Genomic DNA, 22,598 nt, shown 5'->3' with positions numbered 1-22,598 from the left:
GATCCAGTCCTACTTTAACTTTCTCCGTTTTTTGGTCTTGATGAATTTTGTTGCCTCCCTGCTGGTGGCGGGGTTTGTGATTGCTCCGAATGCGGCCTTTGAAGCCTTGTCACTCAATCGGACAAGTCACCAGAACAGCAGTTTAGGTAAGCCATTGAGTAAGGAGGGATCCTGATTAAGGTAAGGAGTTATTTAAGTCTTCAGCAGGAGCTGGACTTCCAAGGTTTATTGAGGCGTGACATTTCTCTTTGAACAGGACTCCTGTGCCTTGGACAACTGTGCAGGAGGCAGAAGTTAAACAGGTGTAGCTTCTCCATCACAGCATTTCTGTGGTGTGTGACCTGGTGTATTTCTAAGCCTGTCATGCAGGCATTAAAAGCTTGTCCAAAAAAAAAAAAAAAGATGACACCCCACTGGGAAGGGGAATGGAGCTAAGAGGGCTGAATCACAGACTCCAGGAACCAGTTCTGTAGAAGGGAAGGAAACTGATTTCATTAGAAAAGGTGTACCACAAACTCAGATATTTTGGTCCTGGTCTTGTTATTTTCTTTTTGAGCCCCTAGGCAGGAATGCATTATGCTGCACTCAAATAAAACAACTCACCCCTCAAACTCTGTAACAAAGAGACCTTGTTTTTGCATTCAAAAATATATTATGCAAACACTAATTATGTTTCCACATAGTTACCTTGTTCTCCATTATTTATTGAGTTTTTCTGATTTAGATCTGAACTAATGGAAGCAGACATCTGTTGTGTGTGCATGTGTTAAGGTGATGACATAGAGGAAAAGGAGTAGTAGGAAAGTATGGAAACATCTCTGTGACGCTAAGGGCTAGGCACTTAGATCTAAAAGTTTGAAGCTGAGCTTCTCCAGATCCTCCGTCCCCAGGAATATATGCGAGATATTGCATTTATCTACCAAATCCACAGAATGTACAGCCCTATTGTTAAAGCAGATCAAAGCATCTCCCTTTCTACCCTATCGGATCCCAGGACTCTTGGGTTCACCAAGAGATTAACAGAGTCTAACAGGCTAGAGAGCAATAAGCTTCAGGACTCCTTGATTCTGTGGGAATGGGAATGGAACAGGGACAATGATCTCTTCTCTCTTCCCTTTCAGTGAATGAAGCTTGTCTGGCTTACAACCCCACACCCAGAGGCTTGGTCAGCTTTTTTTCCTACGTAATGGACCTTCTGTCAGGCAAGGTGAGAGACTGTATCCCCAAGAAGAAACTGTGGGAGGCTGCAGCAGTGACCCGTTTTCAGTCTTGATGTTCATTTCTCTCCCTGACAGAGTTTCATGGAGCTCACCTACCTCTTCTACGGCTACTACCAAAATTCAGCTGTCGATTTTGTCGGCTTCTCATACAACTGCCCTCTGGCGTATGTACTGACAGCACTCTTCTACCTCCACTTCTCCCTGATGTGGATTGTACGGAGGTGAGGGCAACTTCAGGTCATCTTCCACACACCCCAGACAGAACAACAGCTCCAGGAATCACCTTTTTCTTTCTCTCCTACCCACCTTCCGTAGATCAGTCTATTGCCTCAAACGTAGCCTGGTTAGTGAAGATGCTTCCCTCGGATCCTACAGCAACAAAGTCTTTGCCGGCTGGGATTTTGGCCTGGTGGAGCACAAGGCGGCGCAATTAAAGCACAACAGTATTCGCTACGAACTGCGGGTAAGACAAAGCATGCAAGCCAGAAAAAGAGCCCAAGGCGTGCTAGTTGGCACTTAGGATTTGATTTCAGGGGTTTAGTACAAGGTCTACTCATGGCCTCAGGCAAAGATGTAGACAAGGATTGGGAACTGGATCTGGCCGTCAGGATAGATCAGGCATAGGCAAACTCAGCCCTCCAGATGTTTTGGAACTACAACTCCCATCATCCCTAGCTAACAGGACCAGTGGTCAGGAAAGATGGGAGTTGTAGTCCCAAAACATCTGGAGGGCCGAGTTTGCCTATGCCTGGGATAGATCATTATCTCCTCCACCCACTGTGGACCAACTTTGACAGGTGAGCAGCAGCACCCATCTGTCAGTCACCTGACATCACCGTGATGTCACACATGATGTCAGACATAGGGCAAGTAGGCGTGGCTTGGCTGAAACGGCCTGGTGGGCCAAATGGGGAACCTGGTGGGCTTAATTAGGCCTATGGGCCAGATTTTATCCTCCTTTGGCTTAGATCCTCCCTCAGATGCTTTGCTGCAGCCCTAACAGGAGAAAACCCAAAGCTCATCTCCCAGAATTCCCACATCACACATAGCTTGATCCTATCTCTTCCTAATTCCAGTGACAAACTATTCTCTGCCTGCTACCCGCAGCTAGAGATTTGTCACCTTTCCTGAAGTCTACTTCAGGGTACCTGTGCCACCATCTCCGTTTTGTTGGATTCCAACTCCTGTCTGCCCTAGCCAGCATGAACAGTGGCCAGGGCTGGCAGGAACTGGGGTCCAATGACATCTGGAGGGCCAAAGGCTCCTAATTCCTGGTCTAATGGGTGCCTCCCCAGACAACTGGAGAGAGATTCCTCCCAGAGTCACTCGAGCTGATGAAACATCAACTGTTCCCTCTGGGGTTATTTGCCTAACAGAGCTGGTAAGTAGCCGCCAACTTTGTTAGGCAAAATAAGCCCAGTACTAGTGTAATTTGGTCACTAAAAATGGCAGCTAGGGTTGCTATCTCCCACCCCACATCCCCTCAAGCTTCAGTGCTTTTCAGCAGCTCTGTCAAGAGGGTGAAATTCAACAGGTGCAGTTTTCTACCCAGTTCTCCTTTGCATGCTGCATACTGTGCTTGTTGAAATTTCTGCCTAGCTTGCTGTTGTTTAAAAGCTACCAGAGCTTTACCAAAAAGGTGGCAACATTAAGTACATTTGCCTTCTTAACTCCCCATCGAAGCACTGCTTTTTAGCAGTTGAATGGCTGGCAGAAATTCAACAGAGGCACCTATCTTCTTCATCTGCATCTGGCTTTGTTGGATTTCAGCCTGCTTCCCCCCCCCCCCCGCCCTGTGCTGCAGGGTGGGACAGCTGAAAGCTGCTAATTGCATTTCAGCTTTTGACAAGACTTGCAAGCAACACAGAGAACAAACGCTTTGATGACTTTTTTTCTTTTTTGTCCCTGGAGTTAACTAATATCCAGAACAAATGAAGATTTGGATAGGAACAATCTCACAGGAGATGCACACTGCTTATCCCTGCCCCACCCAACACCCTAGGGTGCTCAAGGGTCTCTTTCTCACCTCTTCCTCCCCATTTCCAGATGGATCTAGAAGAGGAGGCAGTTCGCAGGCGCCAGGCAGAGATGACCACGGCACAGCGCGCCAGGCTCTATGTCCTCCGTGGGGTGCTCAATATTCTGGTTGTGGGTCTGCTAGGAGGATCTTTCTACTGCATCTACCTGGCAGCGACATATTCCCAGTCACTGCTGGGAGGGGTAAGGAAACGGCTCTCACTTCACACGCAGGAGGCAGTGATGGTCACTAACTTGGATGCCTATAAAAGAGGATTAGGCAAATTAATGGAGGAGAGGCTATTGATGGCTATTAGCCATTATGGGCCTGCTTTGTCGCCATGTCAGAAGCAGAAATGCTTCTGGATACTTGTTGCTTTAAACCATAGGCAGGAAGACATTCTTGTGCTCAAATCCTGCTTGCTACTTTCCCATGGGCTACTGTGAGAACAAGATGCTGGACTAGGTGGGCCATTGAACTGGTCCAGCAGACTCTTCTTATGTTCTTAAGCTGAGACATGTGGGTGATATTCCTGGGTTGACTCAACACCATAGCTGTCAACTTACAGATTTGAAAATAAGGGACCAGCAGCCTCAAAAATAAGGGATCAGCAGCCAAAATAAGGGATTTTCCAGGTACAGGTATGTTCAATTTCTGAGTCCCTCCAAGCCAAAGGCAGAAAGCCTAGCCAGCAGCCAAACGAAGCCCCAAGTGGTGGTTCCCACAGCGCAAAAACCTGGCAAAGGGGATGCAGTAAAGAAAACCACCGTCCCCTCTCTGCTGGGAAGCGCTGAGCAAAGGCGAGTCCCCAGGCAACGTGGCCGGGCACAAGTCATGCAAGCTCCACCCCCCAGTTGTTCTTAGGCTCCTTATTGGGTAAGCAACACAGCCAAGCAACACAGTTGGAGCCTCCCTCCTCCCTGGCTGGCAGGGAGGGAGGGAGAGGAGCTGCTTCCTTTGAAACCCTGTAAATTTAAGGGACATCATCAATAAGGGACAGCAGCGGGACATGGCACTGGGATAAGGGAGTTTCCAGAATAGCTCCCGGTTGACAGCTATGCTCAACAATAGCCTTCCCATTGTCTAGATGAACAGTCCAAGTACTGGGGGGGGGGGGAATGGACTGAGATTCTGCTTGCAATGGCTCTGTGTCTTTAACAGCTGCACAGCAGGCAGAAATTCAGCCAGCATAGCTCTGCCCATCGGTGCCTCACTACCTGCCTGCTGAAGTTCTGCATGTATGAAGCCCGGTTTCTCACTCTCGGAGAAGGCAGATACAAACCTTGCTCCATTTCTCACTGCAGCCATCTTGCCCCAAGATTAACCTCTCTCTTTCTCTCTCTTTCTGCAGACAGACTCCCAAGTCAAAGGCCAATTTGTCCTGGAGCTTCTGGTGGCTTATCTCCCGTCGGTTGTCATCACAGCTGCCAACCTCATTGTCCCAATGATCTTTGAGATCATTGTTCAGCTAGAAAAATACCCGCTCAGCTTCCAAATCAAAATCACGCTTCTCAGGTACAGGAAGTGCTGAGTCCTTGGGAGTGCCTGGGACACACCGGCCTCCTCTTGCAGAGGCACCTGTAGCTTCCACCTCTGAGTGACGGACAGGACTGGATTGAGCATCATGCTACGTAGGCTATAGGGTGGGAGCCAAGGCCATCAGTTCCCCTTAGTGAACAGTAGGGAGCCTGTCTGGATCACAGTAGCCCCTGAATTATTTTCAGCTCTGTTCTGAATCATAGCCAGGGCCAGATTAACAATCATGCTAAGTAAGTCGCAGAATGGGTGCCATTTACAATGTTTCTGTGAGATCTCCATTGTCAGCCATTGCTTCCTGCAGTTCCTGAATTCTCTTTGCAGGAACTGTACCATCATAGTCCAGGGATCATGCCTGGCTAGTGAAGTCAGGCACTAGTTGAGGGCTGGGTTGGCTTCAGGGGCCTGAGACTAGGCCCTGAGTGGGGCAGACAGTCAGTTCATGCTCTCATTTTGCATCAGGCTCATTCAGGTTGCAGGCAGAAAGGGCCAACAGAGCTGGAACGTAACAAAATTGCATCATACTGTGAGTCTGACCATGGGTCCATCTAGCTCAGTGCTGTCTACACAGACTGGCAGCAGCTCTCCGGGGTTTCTGATGGAACACTTGTAGCTTTACCTAGATTTGCCAGGGACTTGAACTTTAGAAGACCAGGAACAGGCCATCTCTCCCCCACCCACCCACCATTTTCCATGGTCAGTTGGCAAACCTACATATCAATCTTTCTGTCTGATAGGAGTGTCTTCCTCCGTCTTGCAAGCCTGGTGGTTCTTCTCATTTCTCTCTGGAGCCAGATCACCTGTGGTGGAGATCCACAGAACCCTGAGTGTCAGAAATGTGGCTATAACAATCATCTCCATCCGGTGAGGTTAGAGGGAGACAAGAGGTTTGGAGCCAAGACTCCTAGGTTCTGTGGGTGGAGAATGAGTGGGCTAGAAATCGTGATGCCTTAGTTCCCTAAGTGGAGCTAGAATTCAGCTGGCAGCTGCAAGAGGTGGTCCTTCCCTTGCAGGGGCAGAATTTTGTCCAGCAGGGTAGGGATAAGGAACCATGACATGAAAGTTTAGGTGGCTTAGAGAAAGGGCTGTTCTCAACTATGATTCCTCAATTATATGGGAGAGAAATTGTGGGGCTTTTTGAATGGAGCAGAGGGGAAATAGATAGTTATAAAATAAGATAAAAATGAGTGTTTTCCCTCCTGTCCTTCCAGTGCTGGGAGACCTCTGTGGGGCAGGAAATGTACCGGCTGATGATCTTTGACTTGCTTGTCATGCTGCTTGTCATGCTGTTTGTGGAGTTTCCAAGAAAGTAAGTGTTTGATACCCCCCCCCCCCATGTTAGGTTTACTTGCTTTCTTAAATCCCACCCTTTGACTAGAGTCCTCAAAACGACTCCCAATGTTTATAAAATACAATTGACACACCATGGACCATATGCTAAAAAAAACCCTACAACCAGCCCCAATGGAACAAGTGCCTCCCCATCTGATGTGCTTTCCCACACAGCATTGGTATAATAACATGGCCAGCATTAAATCACTTGGTTTGGAGATTTGTTTAATTTGGTGGTGGGGCTTATAGCTTTTGTGTTTTTCCTTCCTTCCTATTATGTGTTTAGTTTGGCCTGCCAGCTAAGAACAGATTGTTTCCACACCAAGAATTCCCATACTGTCTATTATTCCCTCACTTGAATCTAGTGGATTCACTCTGTGGAATCAAGTCAACATTGTTGCCCTCTGACTGTATTCCACTGCTTTTGTGTTGTTCTCCTGTCTTTCTTCAAACCTGCTTTCTCTGCCTTTCTTTCATTTAAAATGCAGTTACAGCACCAACCTGTTCTATGTCGACTATCAAAATGTTATTGAAGCTCTAAAGGGTTACTGTGGCTTTAAGTAGCAACTTCCTCCTTGCCCCCCCCCCATTCAGCATGGTAATAACATTGCCCGATGACAGCTTTTTAATTGCTTCCTAATTATAAGGGGAGAAGTGGGGGAGCTTCCATTACTGATTTCCCCTCATTATTATTTTCTTTTCATGTTTAAATTATGAGATAGAGCTCTGTTGAAATAAAACTAGCAATAATAAAGTCTGCTACATCCCTAGACAGGAGTCAGAATGCACCATCAGACTTGATGTCATCCCTGTGTTTGTGTCATGTAATAAATTACTTTGGCTGCAGTCCTATACCCTTACTGGGAGTAAGCCCTGCAGAACTCAGAGGGACCTACCTTTTGAACACATGCGTTTAGGATGGTGTGGTTTTCCACACAGAATAATTAAAATACAAACAATAATGTTTGTTTGTTTTTGTTTCTTTTTCCCACTCCCCACATCTGTTATGCTGATGTTTAGGTCCTTCTATCCCACACTAACCTCATTCACTCAGGCTCCGAAAATCTAAAGCAATAAAGGCTCAAAAACAATTATTTTGTGTGAAAATGGTGTTTTCCTAGCATGCATCCCTGCTTCAGCTCCTGTGCCCGCCAGTGCTGTTTAAAACTTGTATACATTTCAGAATAATTAGCATACTATATAATAAAACCATTCCCCACCACCACCCTTGGGAAGATGCAAGCCTAGCTGAATGTACAGCAACCAAGGGTGCCAACTTGAATAAAATATTTGGGAGGCTCATCTCGCTTAATCAATCACAATACTCTGTGTGCGTGCATCATTTGAATGGCAGTGCCCATCAACTTTGCGGGAGCTCAGCCCTCAAATGTTTTTTTAGGGTGCTCAGAGGGAACTTGGTTCCTAGGAGTTGGCTCCTATGATAGCAATAGAGTCCTGGGCACCAGTGGTGTAGCAGGTAGGATGTTCTACCTGCTAGGTAGACTTAGGAAGACCTAGATTCCTATCCTACCATGGCCATGAATCTCAGTGGCCTTGGGCCAATCGCACGGGTTGTTGTCTTCAACTTAAGTTCTACTCAAGAGTAGGTCCACGGAAATGAATTAAGTTATTCATGCTCATTAGTTTCAATGGGTCTCCTCTGAGTAGGACTAACACTGGTTACAGCCCTTTCCCAGTTTTCTTCAACCTTAGGTTCCCAAATATTGCTAGACTTCAACTGCTGTCATCCCTGACCATGGGCTATACTTACTGTGGATGATGGGTGTTGTTGTCCACCAACATCTGAGAGACCCAAGATTGAAGAACACTGGGACTTAGCCAGACCTACTTCACAGGGTTGCAGCAAAAATAAAAGGAGGTGTGGGATGGACCATTATTTGCCATTTTGAGCTTCCCGGACGAAATCTGTAGTATAAATGGAATGAATGACTGGAGGAACAGAAGAGCATGCATTTGTGGCTGGGCTGCAGGTGTCAGATGCCGCCTGTGGGATCCATGCCTGCCTTCAGCTTCTTTTCTTTGCCTTCTAGGTTGCTGGTGACTGCCTTCCCTACCTGCCGCTTGCTGAAATTCTGGGGGCAGCAGGAGTTTGTGGTGCCTGGCAATGTCCTGGACCTGGTGTACGGACAGACCCTGTGCTGGACGGGGGTTCTTTTCTGCCCCCTGCTGCCTGTACTCAATACCATCAAGTATATTGTAGTCTTCTACTTGAAAAAGGTGACCCTCATTTAAAAGTTATGAATGTTCTCTGGCTATGAACTGGGCAACCTTAGTTGCAAAGGATTCTGGGACATGTTCTAAGTGGCACGCTTAGTTCAGTGCGCCATCTGGCCAGGCCTTCAGGGATCACAGCGGGAGGGTCTCCCGAGCTCTTTTACATTTTCTTTGCTCTTCCTTCCAGCTAACCCTCTATGCCAATTGTCGTCCGGCCGAACGGACGTTTCGTGCCTCCAGCTCCAACTTCTTCTTCCTGTTGGTTTTGCTTTTGGGTCTGGCTATTTCCTGTGTCCCTGCCCTCTACAGCATGTTTGTGTGAGTATAAATGCACCCCCTCTGAACCCAACCGCCTCCCAATATCTGTAATACAGCCATTTGCAGCTACGAATGTTGTTCGCTGCTAGCACATCTTGTGTCTTAAATCTGACTGTGGGGACTTAATGTGCTCCTTTGTGCAAAACTGCTTGTTCCCGCCTCTAAAAAGGGAAGCCCAGAAGGGCTGGCCAAAGTATAGTGAAAAACCAACAATATGCGGCTTACAAGATATACACATGGGCAGTCAATGACCAAGGTCCTTGCAATGAAGGACATGATGACAGAATTAGAGAATTAAGAGCCCAAATGGCTGGCTTGTCTATAAAGAATGGGGGGCTAAGTAGAGAGTTTGGAAACCATTAACGCTGTTGGTTTGGTAGGGTCTGCAGCTCAGTGGTGGAGAATGTGCTCATCACACAGAAGGTCTGAGGTCCAATCCCTGGAACCACCAATTTAAAAATTATTTTGCGATGGGAAGAACTCTGTTCATCTAAAGCAGGAGGTGTAGAACCTGTTGCCCTCCAGATGTTCTTGAACTACAACTCCCAGCAGCCCCAGCAAAGTTAGCCAAAGGCCAGCAATGATGGGATTGTTGTCCTGTACTATCTGGAAGGCCAAATGTTCTCCACACCTGATCTTGGACAGCTGGTGTCAGTCTGAGTAGGCAATTCTGAGCTAGAAAGACAAATGACCCAGCTCTTTAAAAGGCAATTTCATACTGCTCCCTCATCTGAGTGAGAGAAGTAGCTGAGCAAGGATCCCTTTGCTGTTAGATCTGAAGTTTCCCATTCCCGCCCCCCAAGATCTTGTTATGGGTTTGGAGGGTCAGTATGGATGATACCCATGGGGTCATTTCAAATCTCATGTCTGTGGTCTTAGAATCTATGAGAGGGAACCTGCTGAATCAGTCAGATAAGTCTCTTTGTTAAAGTAAAGGCCTTGGTTGGACAGTTAAGTAGTGCAATTTGCATAGGATAATAGAATCATAGAGTTGGAAGGGACCCCGGGGAGTCATCTTGTCCAACCCCTGCAATGCAGGAATCTCAAGTAGATCATACATGACAGATAGCCATCCAACCTACCCAAAGAGGAGACAAAAGAGTGAGCCTTTTCCAATCTCACCTTGCTGGAGGTTGTCGTTATCCTTGTAGTTGTTTCAACAGACAACTGCCCCTGCAGAAGCTGGCAATATTTTCATGGTAGCTTTTGATGCTTTTCATTTGTGTTAACCTTGAAGTTGCCCTTCACACCTGCCGCTGCCAATTCTTCCACTTTATCCCTGCTCTCTCTCTCTTCCAGTTTGCCTCCTTCGAAGGCCTGTGGTCCATTCCGGGGGGAGCCCACTATGTGGAACACTGTCAGCAGTGCTATCTCTGAGTTACCCCGCACTGCCCGGGACTTCTTTGGATATGTGGGCTCCATAGCATTTGCTGTGCCCTTGTTCCTGCTACTGAGGTGAGAAGGAGCTGGGTATCGGAATGGGATGCTAGTGTGGTAAGGTTCAGGTATGGATTTGAGGAGTAAAAGAGAGAGGTCTTCTGAGTCCAGAGTCCGTCTTGTGGAATGGAAAACACTGATTTATTTAACTTATTGTTTTTACCCCATTGTTAAGGTGCAAAAGACACTCAGCATGGCAGTTTACAATGATCACTAGTAAGATGGCCCCTCTCCTCAAGTTTAGTCTAAAGAGCACAGCACAAAAGGAAATAAAATTGGGAGGGAGGAGGAAAAAAAACCCAAACACAGGTGCTAGTTTTAAGTTACAAAGTTCTTTGGGGTTCTTTTGCTGTGTGGGGAAGCAAGCTCTCTATGGTTGCTCCTTCTCTGGTTGATCTCCTCCTTGCTATTCTTCTTTTTGGGATGTGGAGGGAGCAGCCTCACAGTGCAATGGTCCCCTGATGGCTGAGACTATCGTGTGCTGTCTTTCACCTGTATAGTCTCGGGGGAACTGCAGTGCCATTGCCACCTGTCTCCTCTCATCTGTCTTTTTTCTTTTTAAACCTTCCTAGCATCCTCATGTTCTTCCTCAAGGCACTGGCTGACTCCTACAGCTCTGTGGTCAAAGGCCTTAAATGGCAGCTCCGTTTGGTAAGTGGTTCCTAACAGGTTGGGATAGCCAGTGTGATGCCTTTCAGGTGGTTTGGACTGCAACTCCCACCTTCCCCATCCAGCATGGTCAATGGTGAGGGATGATGGGAGTTGTAGTCCAACAATATCTGGAGGATCCCACATTGTCCACATCTGACAAGGGTCACAGTTAAAGAATGGGTGGGTAGTGCAATCCACTCTCAATCAATTTTCTTCCATATAGCCAAAGGCCTTTACAATGGACAACAGAGAATAAAAGGAAACTTTCATCTAAAATCATAAAATGTAACCAGTAGCAGTTTACAGCATCAAAAGAAGTTTACAACATAAAAATTTAAAATTGGAGTGCATTCACATAGCTGGAACAGAGCTTCTTGGCTGCCAGTGCAAATTTGGCTACCTGGTGTGTAATATATAGCTGTTTATCTGCTATGAGTTCCACTGTCACTTCCTGTGCAGATCGACCTGGAAGCCAATTAAGAATTGGCGATATAAATTTTCCTCCAGGCGTTGTATACAAGGGGCAAATCCAGCGTTGACAGGTTCAAATTGGCAGACTCAGAGGAGGAAGAGATTAACAGTGTGGTGCACACATTGATAAATGTTTTGGAAACTGAGATAATTTCCTCTCTGTTAATTCTGTTATCAGTGGCCACCAAAAAAGTTCATTGGGAGAGATTCAGTCTCTGGCTTCCTTGATAGTAGGGATGGAAATACAAAGGCCACTTAAGCATCAGTCAAAGAGAAGACACTGCTTTGCATAAAGTTTACACATGCATAGATCAGAGGTGAAAAATATCTATCAAATGCAGCCCTTCAAGCCTCTTTCTGGTCCTCAAGTCTCTTCCCCAGGCCACCGCACACACTTACCCTGGCTTTTGACACTTGAGGTGTATGCTTTTAGGACTCAACTTACTATCTTCTGCCAGTATCAGGAGGAAACCTCTGCTGCCAGCCACAATAACCAGTGTGATGCTAGAATAATCTAACTTGCTATTCAGCAGTTTCTTTAAAGATGTCCGTCCCATCACTATCCTGGTTGTGTGTTGAGGGGGGGGGGGAGAGATGGGGGAGAGAGAGAAAAATTGTGGTAAGTGAACTCCATCCAAAATGGGGTGGGGTGGGGGAAACCTAGTAGTATCTTCTCACCGCCATTTCCAAAGTTGAGGGAGGAATTTTATTTCTTCTCCCTCTTAGAAGAAAGGCAGATTTTGTTTTTTATTAAAAAGGAAGATCAAATGCTGAAAAATGTTAGTGATTATATGGGTTCCTTCACTCAGTGCAGTATAGGAGAGATGATGAGATAAATGCCATTGTTTTTAATTTTCTCTTTCTGTCCCTCAGGAGGGTCAGGACAAACTTTTCCTGGTGAAACAGATCTCTGAGCTGAGCCAGTGAAGCAAATGGATGCATAATGAGAGATCTCTTTTTTTCATCAGAAAGAATGTTAGGATATCACTGATTTTGGCAGTATTGATTCTGCAGATTCCATCAGCTCTGTTCTTCCATGCTGGATTCCCTGGCTTTTTCACCATTCTTCATAGACAGGACTCTTTTTGTTCTACGACAATTTTGCTCTACGACAATTTTGCTCTACGACAAATGTATTGTTATGTTTTATGGGTGCCAGAATGGTCTCATGTACACAGATCCTTGACCCAGCTTTGAAGTGAAATGCTGCCAGATATGTAACTGACACAAGAAACAAACACCTGTTGGGAATTAGACTTCAGTGCTGCAATGAACCAGAGAACCATAGCTCAGTGGTAGATGCAAAATATCTGAGGTTCAATCCCTGGCATCTCTGGGTAGGACTGGGGAAGAGCCTGGTCTTAAAACCTGGAAAGCAACTGCCAGACAGTGTAGACAATACTGGGTAGATGGATCAATGGTGTGATCTTGCCTTAAATCCTGGAAATAGGGTTGCCATATTTCAAGCAGTGAAAATTTGGACGGAAAAGTTTTCAAAGTTGTTGGACACAGGGCAACCCTACCTGAAAAGCTACTAACTTGGAGTCTGACTTGGAAGAAGGCAGCTTCCTGTGTTCCTAATATCTAAAAAAAATGTGCCCCCCCCCTTGGAACAGTGTTTCGTTATATGTAAATGTTATGCATATTCAATAAAATTTTGTGCTGATTTCTTAATTGGGTGACAGCCTACTAACAAAGGAGACTTTGCACATTAGTTCAGGAAGAGTTGGGACATTTTGAAGTTTATTTGTTTACCATTATGTAGTTGTTATGAGTTCACCTGTGTTTTTTTAATGTATTTATGAATGGTGAGTGGCTTCGGAGTACTGGTGCTGAGGACACAACTGTGGCTGAAGTAGGGGAACTACCTGCTTGGTAGGTGCACCCACCCTGTGGAACGGCCTCTCATCAGATATCAAAGAGTTAAAAAAAATATGCATTTTGTAGACATCTGAAAGCAGCCGTGTTTCTGGAAGTTTTTAATGTTTGATGTTTGGTTTTGCCCCAACCTGGGGCAAAATCCCAGAGCAGCTGGGGTAGCCGAGTCAGATGGGCAGAGTATTAGAAATACATTACGCCTCCTACAACTAAACAGGGCCTCACATGTAATTGATGGATTCAAGTACAGTATAACACATAACTGAAAACATTTCAAAAAGTGTAACTTTATGCAATGTATGTTGAGGCAAGAGAGAAATGACTGTTTCGAATATATATACTGTAGTGATTTTCCCAGTAGTGATGTATGGAAGTGAGAGCTGGACCATAAAGAAGGTTGATCGCTGAAGAATTTATGCTTTTGAATTATGGTGCTGGAGGAGACTCTTGAGAGTCCCATGGACTGCAAGAAGATCAAACCAATCCATTCTTAAGGAAATCAGCCCTAAGTGCTCACTGGAAGGACAGATCCTGAAGCTGAGGCTCCAGTACTTTGGCCACCTCATGAGAAGAGAAGACTCCCTGGAAAAGACCTCGATGTTGAGAAAGATGGAGGGCACAAGGAGAAGGGGACGACAGAGGACGAGATGGCTGGACAGTGTTCTCGAAGCTACCAGCATGACTTTGACCAAACTGCGGGAGGCAGTGGAAGACAGGAGTGCCTGGCGTGCTCTGCTCCATGGGGTCACGAAGAGTCGGACACGACTAAACGACTAAACAACAAAAACTACAGAGAATAAGCGGTAGTCGGTTTATGGCGGAGACCAAAACGGGGTCATTTTCCGTTTCTGATGTAATCTGGGCACATGTGCAATAGAAGCTATTATTGGAAGAAGACTAACTGGAGGTAACAATGTGTCGCAAGAACCACGCACCTCACGGGAAATCGGGGCTTGATTTAGATGCAGTGACACAGAGCCTAATAAATTCTCTGAAACGAACGTGTGACTCTGCACCAATCAAGCCGCGGAACGAAAGGAGCACGGGCCAATCAGAACAAAGTACGAACTCAACATTCCGTCAGATTGTAAGAGCGGCGCGAGATGACGCAAGGGGCACGTACAGAGACAGCTCGGGCAACAAAAGCGGAGGGCGGGGCTAGACTGCCCCAATCGGAGAATAGACTGACACCGGAAACGGAAACTGGGAGGGAGGAGGGCGGAAGCTTCGGAAAGAAACCGCAAGAGCCAAGATGAACATTCTTCCCAAGAAGTCATGGCACGTGAGGAACAAAGACAACGTGGCCAAGGTGCGGCGGGACGAGGCGGAGGCCGAAGCGCAGAGGCAGAAGAAGGAGGCCCGAGCGCTACTTGCTGAACAGGAGGTACGTTGCCGCCAAGGCGCATGCGCGAAGTTTTGCGCGTGCGCAGTTTTCTAGTCTGCGCGACGTCTCCATTGCGCATGCGCGTGCTTTAGGCCTATACTCTGCCAGTTAAAATTGATGTAAAAAGGCAAACATATGAGGATGGTGGTTGGGCGAGTGGAACATGGTGGAGATAAGCCAGGCGAAGCGCTTACGGGAGGGAGAAGGCAGGACAATGGACTGGCGCAAATGGAAGCAGGAAAAGGAAGAAGGAGAAGGAAGAAATGGAAGGAGCTGAAGCTGTTGAGGAAACTGGAGAAGAAGATGATGCAGGAAGTGGAAGAAACAGAAAAAGGAGGCAGAGACTTTTGAAGATAAAGGATGCAACTACACAGTCAGCATCGCCCTTTCGGGCTCCATTCTCAGCAGCGCCCAGTCGGCAGAGTTGTGGACTTACCTTGCCGGGCAGATCGCCAGGGCCTGCGTCATCTTCTGCGTGGACGAGATTGTGGTGTTTGATGAGCAAGGATTCAAAGACGGTGGAAAGTGAATTTGAAGGGAGCAAGAAGAGAGGTCAGGCCTGTGTGCAGCTGGCCCGGATTCTGCAGTACCTGGAATGTCCCCAATACCTTAGGAAGTCTTTTTTCCCCAAACACCAGGTCCTCCAGTTTTCAGGGCTCTTAAACCCCTTAGACAGCCCCCACCACATGCGGATGAGTGAGGAATCAGAGTATCGAGGAGTGGTTTTGTCACGGCCCACCAAGCCGGGCCGGGGATCCTTTGTGAACTGTGGAATGCAAAAAGAGGTACAGATTGATAAGCAGCTGGAGGCAGGCCTTCGTGTTACAGTGCGTCTCAACCCACAGCAAAATCCAGAGAGCAAAACACAGAAGGGGGTGGTCGTTTTATCACACCAGCCTCGAACTGCTTCTGGGGCTACTGTGTCCGCTTGGCATCCTGTCTGAGTGCTGTGTTTGCTGAATTCCCATATAAAGAAGGCTACGATCTCTCTATTGGAACCTCTGAGCAAGGGACCTCTGTGGACCAGGCAACACTGCCTCCTTTCAGACATGCCTTGATAGTTTTCGGAGGCTTGCAAGGCCTGGAGGCAAGTGTGGACACGGACCTGAACCTGGAGGTCACAGATCCAAGCACCTAATTTGATTTTAATTTGAACACCTGTCCAGGACAGGACAGCCGCATCATCAGGACCGAGGAAGCAATTCTCATCTCTCTGTTGACACTGAGACCTCGGATTGACGAAGCAGTGAAGAAAGGCAGTGGCCTCTGAACAGAAGCAGAAACTCAAGCATCCAACATGGGCAGGCCATCCTCAATCTTTACCTCTTCCAGCCAACTTAAGACCGAAATGTGAAGCCGGACCATCTTCTCTCTCTGTTGGGAGGCCAGGAAACTCACCTCCCTGCTGCCACTGGATGATTTGAGAGTGGAACAGGTTGGAGCATCCAGACACAAACAGAGAGGGAAAGGGGGAAGGATTTTGAGACTGGCCTGTCTAGCTCAGCTGCCACTTCTCAGAATCATCAAACTTTTGGGAAACAGTGAAGACCTAAGTGTGGCGATTGACTGGGGGATGAAGCCCTCTAGCCCAAATGCAATCTGTTACAACCACATTCATGTTTAACGCAGGAGCAACAACTTCATCCACAAAATTAAGACTGCTATACCTACAGTTTAAGAAGAAACGTATCAAGTGTGTGACCTAATTTGATAATATTCCAGTAGTATCTTGATCAATGAAATGGCCAAACCTTTTTAGGTGTAAACTAGTGGTTCCCAAAGTGGGCAATACTGCCCACTGGTGGAGGGCAGTGCTATTACTTAGCAGAGCAAAAAGGACTATCAGGTGTTAAAAAGCTGGTATCACTGGATCAAGTTAATCAATTTTGTTGAATTAAAATAGTTTTAATTGGGGGGGGGGGAGGGCAAACATATAAAAGTCAAGTATAATGAAGCACCTGAATTCATACACACTATTTCCAAAACTTGCTATATTAAATAGTTAACCACCAGTTACCATTGTTGTGAATGTCACTGTGCTTGATCCTGTATACATTTGAGCACGGAACAGAAGTGTTCCAGACATAAGATACCTCTTGCATTTCATAAAATATTATATATATTTTTCTATACCCAGGAGTGTGTACATATATGCTACTCTGCCAACTATGGATTTTTTTTTTTATATATAAATATTTATTAAGATTTTTAAAGAAAAAAGAAAAAAGTACATTAATAATAAACAGTATTATTTTGCTTTAACAAAGTTTCCTGTCATCTTTGAACTTCCTCACGCCTCCCGCACCCATTTACGTCATTAATAAATTTTTGTCAAGCAAATTATCATCTTATTTCCAACTTGTATACCAATAAAATACATTAAAATGATTGTCCTTCAACTTTGTTTCTCTTAATCTCTCTTGTCATCATTTCCTGATCTATTTTAGTGATGGCCAATTGTTTATAACCAAGCATCTTTCTTAACATTCCATTAAATCACAATATTTTTGTAAATAAGTCTTAAATTTCTTCCAGTCCTCTTCCATCCTTTCTTCTCCCAGGTCTCGGATTCTGTCGGTCATCTCCGCCAGCTGCATATAGTCCATCAGTTGCATCTGCCATTCTTCCAGTGTGGGTAGATCTTGAGTTTTCCAGTTCTTGGCGAGTAATATCCTTGCTGCTGTTGTCGCATACATGAAAAATGTTCTGTCTTTCTTTAACACCTTCTGGTCGACAATGCCCAGGAGGAAGGCCTCTGGTTTCTTAGTGAAGGTATACTTAAATACCTTTTTCAGCTCATTATATATCATTTCCCAGAAGGCCTTCACCTTAGGGCAGGTCCACCAGAGGTGGTAAAATGTTCCTTCATTTTCCTTACATTTCCAGCATTTGTTATCTGACGAATGGTATATTTTGGCAAGTTTAACTGGGGTCATGTACCATCTGTATATCATTTTCATTACATTTTCTTTCAAAGCATTACATGCAGTAAAATTCAACCCAGTGGTCCACAACCTTTCCCAGTCCTCAAACATAATGTTATGCCCAATGTCCTGTGCCCATTTTATCATAGCCGACTTAACCATTTCGTCTTGTGTATTCCATTTCAACAGCAAGTTATACATTCTTGAAAGTACCTTATTCTTAGGTTCTAACAACTCTGTTTCCAACTTCGATTTCTCCACCTGGAATCCTAACTTTTTGTCACTTTTAAAAACTTCCTTAATCTGAGCGTAGTGTAACCAGTCTCGCACTTTATCCTTCATTTTCTTCATACTCTGCAATTTCCAATTGTCTCCGTCTTTTTCTAGCAATTCCCAATATTTTGGCCAATAGGCTTCCATATTGGTTCCTTTTCGGGCCTTAGCTTCCAAAGGTGAAAGCCACCTTGGTGTTTTATTTTCCAATAAGTCTTTATATTTTGTCCAGACATTAAACACTGCTTTCCTGACAATATGGTTCTTAAAGGCCTTGTTGATCTTAACTTTATCATACCATAAATATGCATGCCAACCAAACGCATTGTTATAACCTTCCAGGTCTAAAACATCAGTGTCCTCAAGAAGTAGCCAATCTTTTAGCCAGCAGAAAGCTGCGGCTTCATAGTACAACCTTAAGTCTGGCAGGGCAAAGCCCCCTCTTTCCTTTGCATCTGTTAATATCTTAAACTTGATTCTGGGCTTTTTGCCCTGCCAGACAAATTTAGAAATATCTCTCTGCCACTTCCGGAAACACTCCGTTTTGTCCACAATTTGCAATGTTTGAAACAAAAACAACATCTTTGGCAGCACATTCATCTTAATTGCAGCAATTCGGCCTAGCAAGGAAAGCTTCAGCTTTGCCCAGCTTTCCAAGTCTCTCTTAATTTCAGACCAACATTTTTCATAATTATCTTTGAATAGACTCAGATTTTTGGTTGTTATATTAACCCCTAGGTATTTTACCCTTTTCACCAGTGATAATTCTGTTTCTCTCTGAAACCGTTCTGACTCTATTTCTGTCATATTTTTTCCTAACACCTTCGTTTTGCTACTCTGCCAACTATGGATAACATTTCATACATCAGATTTAACGGGCTGTAGTCCACAGAAACATGTGTCACAATAAACCTGATAGTCTTAAAATGCCACAAGAATTTGTGTTGCTGCCTTGTGTTCGTATTGTATATATACCATGTTGCTGCTTTTTTTGTTTATAACACTTGCTCTTGACTTCTGTCCACCCAGTTCTTTGTGAAAATACTTGAGTTTAAAAGTGGTGGGCTTAGTGGTTCCCCAATACATGCACACACTTAACATTTTTGCTTTGTCCCAGTCTTATTCTATCATAACTCCTGCATCCAGTAGTAGAATAGATTTATTGTTAATCTGACTGCAAAGTGGCTATCTTGCAATGAGCCACAGGCTTTTAGAGAATAATGTAAGAGACTGGAAAGGAAAGGGCAGGTTGGCTGTCGTAGCAGAGAAATATGCCACAGCAAGGTAACCATGCAGGCAGGGAGTTGCACCTTGGGCAAATTCTTCTCCTTTGATCCCAGGCCCGGACTGAATTCCTACGCAAGAAAGCACGCCTGTCAGCTCCAGGAGGTGATGACAGCAGCTCGGACATCCTCGCTCCAGGCTCAGAAAGGCCCTCACGCCATCTAAATCTCTTTCAAGAATTGGAAGAAAGTGGCAACAAAGAATATGAGGAGGAGAAGAGGCAAGAGAAGGTAATGGGAGGAGGGGAGCTTGTTGTGGAGGCTTTCTTTTCACCAGCTGCAAACTTGGTGGTCTAAAGGGCTCCAACCCAGCCAGGGTGCAATATGAACTCCTTTGCCCCACTTGCAGAAAATAACTCTGGCAGAGTTGGTGTGGGGTGGTTTGGGTTCTTGCTACCCTCTGGCTGTGCAAGGGCAAAATGTGGAGGGCTAGTAGCATAAATATTCGGGGGTTTCTTTATCTGGCAAAGAAGTTTATTTTTGGAGTATCTGTTCCCACGTGCCTGTCATTTATATATAGCCCTGGTTTGCCATGTCCTTTGTGCTCGATGTGCTCACCCTTCCAAAAAATATAGGCTTCTAGCTTCCATCCTTTTGGATTAGCCTTTCATTGTAATCTGTTACTGCCTGGTAAATACTCACTGGAAGGAAAAGAATATACTGCAGTGAGGGCCAGTGAATGGTCTGGGAGCATCCAATGCTGTAACATTGTTGAAGCTAAGTGGATAGAGTAGTATCTGGGTTGGGGATAGCCAATACAACCCCCTCCATATGTTGTTGGGACTCCAACTCCCATCAGCCTTAGCATGGCCAATGGTCGGGGATGATGGGAGTTATAGTCAAGCAGCACCTTTGGCTTCCCCAATATAGATGGTCTGAATTTTGTTAAAGGGGGAATAGGGATGTAAGTTGACAGTCCATGGAGCAATCTCGCACGGGCAGTATTAACAGTGCTTCGACTGACACTGCTTTGGGTTATTTCACTCCTCCCAGGAGCGTCGGGAAAAAGCTCTGGGTATCCTCACATACCTGGGCCAGAGTTCAGCAGAGGCCCAGACGAGTCGTCCCTGGTATCAGGAGCTGCCAGAACGCAGTGAGGCCATCGCCAAAGATGAGAAGCTGAAAGGGAAGTTGGATCCCCTGGCCGAGATGGAAAGGCACTTGCGGAAGAAGAAGGGATCCCACAAGAAAGATGGGAAGAAAGACAAGCGGGAGCAAAAAGGAAGCGGAGGAACTCTGGCTTTCAGGTGCATTCCTTTAGCAGCCTAGGACACTGCTGCTCCTTCCTGCTGGCTGAGGCCAGACGCCCCAGACAACAAACACCCACCCTTAGGAGGTGCGGGGGAGGGAAGCCACACATGTGGGAAATGCAAGGTGTGCATTTCAGGTAGCACCTCCCATCTGTAGGTGGCTGCTCTGAAAAGAGGTTTACAGAGCAGCAGTTACAGCCAATTCTTAAGAAATAGGTCAATGAGTGTGAGGGGTTGTTTTCCTGTTTTTGTGCTGCTTCAAATAATCCAATTCTTAGAGATAAAAGACTTAACAGTAATTTGTCAAAGTAATAAAACTGACTCCTGCTCTGTTGCAGGGTGGGATATTGGCCCTGGAAAGGTGGTGGAGGGGGACTGGAAGTTCAGCCTTTAAGTATGCCCCCTACTGGTCATGCAGTGCCCTGTTGTCAGGTGTTGAACAGAGAATATAGGGCAGGTGTAGGGAACCTTTGGCCTGACAGATGTTGCTGAACCTCAGTGCTACCCCTAACCTTGCGTCCCCTCCCCTACATTTTATTGGCAATAGCTTCTGTCGCCTCCCAAAACAGCAGGACAAGAGCACAAAACAAAGGATTCCTGTAGGCAGGATGGTGAGGATTACAGACATTTGCAGGGTCCCATCTACACTTCCGTTTTTAACCCAGGCATGCGGAACCTCAGCCCCAGGCGTAAACTCAGCCTTCTGGGGGCTCTGTTTGGCTCTTGAGACTTTCCAGGCTGCATCCCTCTCACCAGCTCCGTTTTGCACCCTTAAACACTGATATTTTTTGCTGCCTCAGATGGAGGATAGAGGAGGATATGTAAGTGTAAAGAAGCTGGTCTACTGTTTTTCATAAATTTCATATTTTTTGCTTTTGTCTCTGGGCCTGCCTTCCACCAGAATGCCCTCTGCCAATAAAGCCTCTGGGCTGAAAAGGGTTCCCCACTCCTCTTCTTAAACCCTTTTGTTTCCATTTCAGGCCTGCCCCTTCCTCGGCATCGTCGTCATTGGAGCAACTGCGCCAGGAGAGGTTGCGCCGCGAGAAGGCAGAGCGAGCTCGTGCTGAGAGCCTTCTAGCCCAAAGGGCAGGCACCCTCCCACCCCAGGAGGAGGAAACGGATGAAAGAAAACGGGGCTACAACTCTCAGTTTAACCCGCAACTGGCAAGAAAGAGGGTCTGGGAACCACAGTGAGGTGTCGTGCAAGCGTGATATTACCAGACACTGCAATGAGACAATAGCAGTAGCAATGCTGTCAGGGAAAACATGTTATCCTGCGGTATCAAGAGAGGAATGCTGTCAGAATCAATTTTCCTCAAGAGGAATATGCATAATTTTCTCCTTGCTCGATGCAACATTTTATTGAATTCATACCCTGGCCTGGGGCGTGTACACGTTCTGGTCAATGTACAGTAATCAAGATTAGGCTGAGGAAGACTGTGGCATGTGGGCTTCAGTAATACGCTCATCTTATCACTATCGTTTTCTAGATTAGGGCTAGGCCAGAGGCTGCTCCAAAAGCTATGCAATCAATCAGTTGCCTGCCTTGGGACCGTTATGTACAATAGCACTTGGATAACAAGTTCTGCCTATTTTCACCCCCGCCCCCTTCCAAGACCTCACCTCTCCCTATTCATCTTCGTTTTCCTCAAGGAAATTGGTATAGGCCAAAGCCTGTCAGTATCTATTGTGCAGGATATGTGTGAGTATCTACTGTGTTTTGAAATGGATTCTGGGCAATAAAGGACGCAGAACATCTGGTGCTTTGTGTTCATGAGTCTCCACAGGAAGTAGTAGCAGTGTCATCCTTCCACCAAAACGGCTCAAGGACCTGGAGGCAGTAACAAGAACGTCCCTCTGTAGGGGAAGACATCTGCATGCATGCTAAAGTTCGTGACAAAAAAGGCATGGAAATAAGCTTCCATCCATTTTTTTAAATATTAGTCTATACTTTTGTATATGTGTGAACGTGTGTCCTAGGCAATGCAGGCCAAAGTCTCAGTTAGAAGCCTGAATAAGCACTGGAATAGAAGCACCAACTGTGAAGGGGGAACATTAGAAAAACCCTCAAGTCAGGGTAGCTGCCAGACTGGCCAGGGCTGCTGTGAGTTGTAATTCAACATCTGGAGACAGCACTGTTTGCTGCTGAACTCTAGTAGGGGAAGCTAATTTCAATGTACACATAAATCTACATTCCCTCTTGTCACCCAAGTAGTACTGGGGGAAAGATCTCTTCTGTTGTTTAGTCGTGTCTGACTCTTCGTGACCCCATGGGCCAGAGCACGCCAGGCACTCCTGTCTTCCACTGCCTCCCGCAGTTTGGTCAAACTCATGCTGGTAGCTTTGAGAACACTGTCCAACCATCTTGTCCTCTGTGGTCCCCTTCCCC

General features: G+C 45.9%; 3 protein-coding genes across 3 annotated transcripts in view; all 3 read left to right on the top strand.

Moving 5' to 3' along the window:
- The window catches only part of TMC4 (transmembrane channel like 4), a 14,487-nt gene extending 2,193 nt beyond the window's left edge, over positions 1-12,294 (top strand). The window contains exons 4-16 of the mRNA XM_081885016.1: positions 8-146; positions 1,122-1,207; positions 1,296-1,441; positions 1,536-1,683; positions 3,267-3,440; positions 4,589-4,752; positions 5,511-5,637; positions 5,985-6,082; positions 8,157-8,343; positions 8,528-8,658; positions 9,958-10,113; positions 10,668-10,746; positions 12,091-12,294. Of these exons, the coding sequence (XP_081741142.1) occupies positions 8-146; positions 1,122-1,207; positions 1,296-1,441; positions 1,536-1,683; positions 3,267-3,440; positions 4,589-4,752; positions 5,511-5,637; positions 5,985-6,082; positions 8,157-8,343; positions 8,528-8,658; positions 9,958-10,113; positions 10,668-10,746; positions 12,091-12,144 (1,689 nt within the window). The 3' untranslated portion in view covers positions 12,145-12,294. The remainder of the gene's footprint in view (positions 1-7; positions 147-1,121; positions 1,208-1,295; positions 1,442-1,535; positions 1,684-3,266; positions 3,441-4,588; positions 4,753-5,510; positions 5,638-5,984; positions 6,083-8,156; positions 8,344-8,527; positions 8,659-9,957; positions 10,114-10,667; positions 10,747-12,090) is intronic.
- A 1,962-nt stretch (positions 12,295-14,256) lies between these two features.
- LENG1 (leukocyte receptor cluster member 1) lies at positions 14,257-21,967 on the top strand. The gene is made up of 4 exons (XM_081885809.1): positions 14,257-14,479; positions 19,017-19,190; positions 19,953-20,206; positions 21,190-21,967. Exons 1-4 carry the CDS (start codon positions 14,348-14,350, stop codon positions 21,401-21,403), a joined length of 774 nt encoding a protein of 257 aa, XP_081741935.1. The 5' UTR covers positions 14,257-14,347; the 3' UTR covers positions 21,404-21,967.
- Positions 14,486-16,647, top strand: SPOUT1 (SPOUT domain containing methyltransferase 1). The gene is given in 6 exon segments (XM_081885808.1): positions 14,486-14,729; positions 14,732-14,799; positions 14,801-14,984; positions 14,986-15,382; positions 15,385-15,614; positions 15,618-16,647. Coding segments are annotated over 6 exon segments (1,098 nt in total). The 5' UTR covers positions 14,486-14,642; the 3' UTR covers positions 15,750-16,647.
- Positions 21,968-22,598: the final 631 nt, after the last annotated feature.

Source organism: Podarcis melisellensis (assembly GCF_964234715.1).
Source record: "Podarcis melisellensis genome assembly, chromosome: 13".
Lineage (NCBI taxonomy): Eukaryota > Metazoa > Chordata > Lepidosauria > Squamata > Lacertidae > Podarcis > Podarcis melisellensis.
Note: the sequence above shows the minus strand (reverse complement) of the source record. Positions and strands in the feature narration are given on the sequence as shown.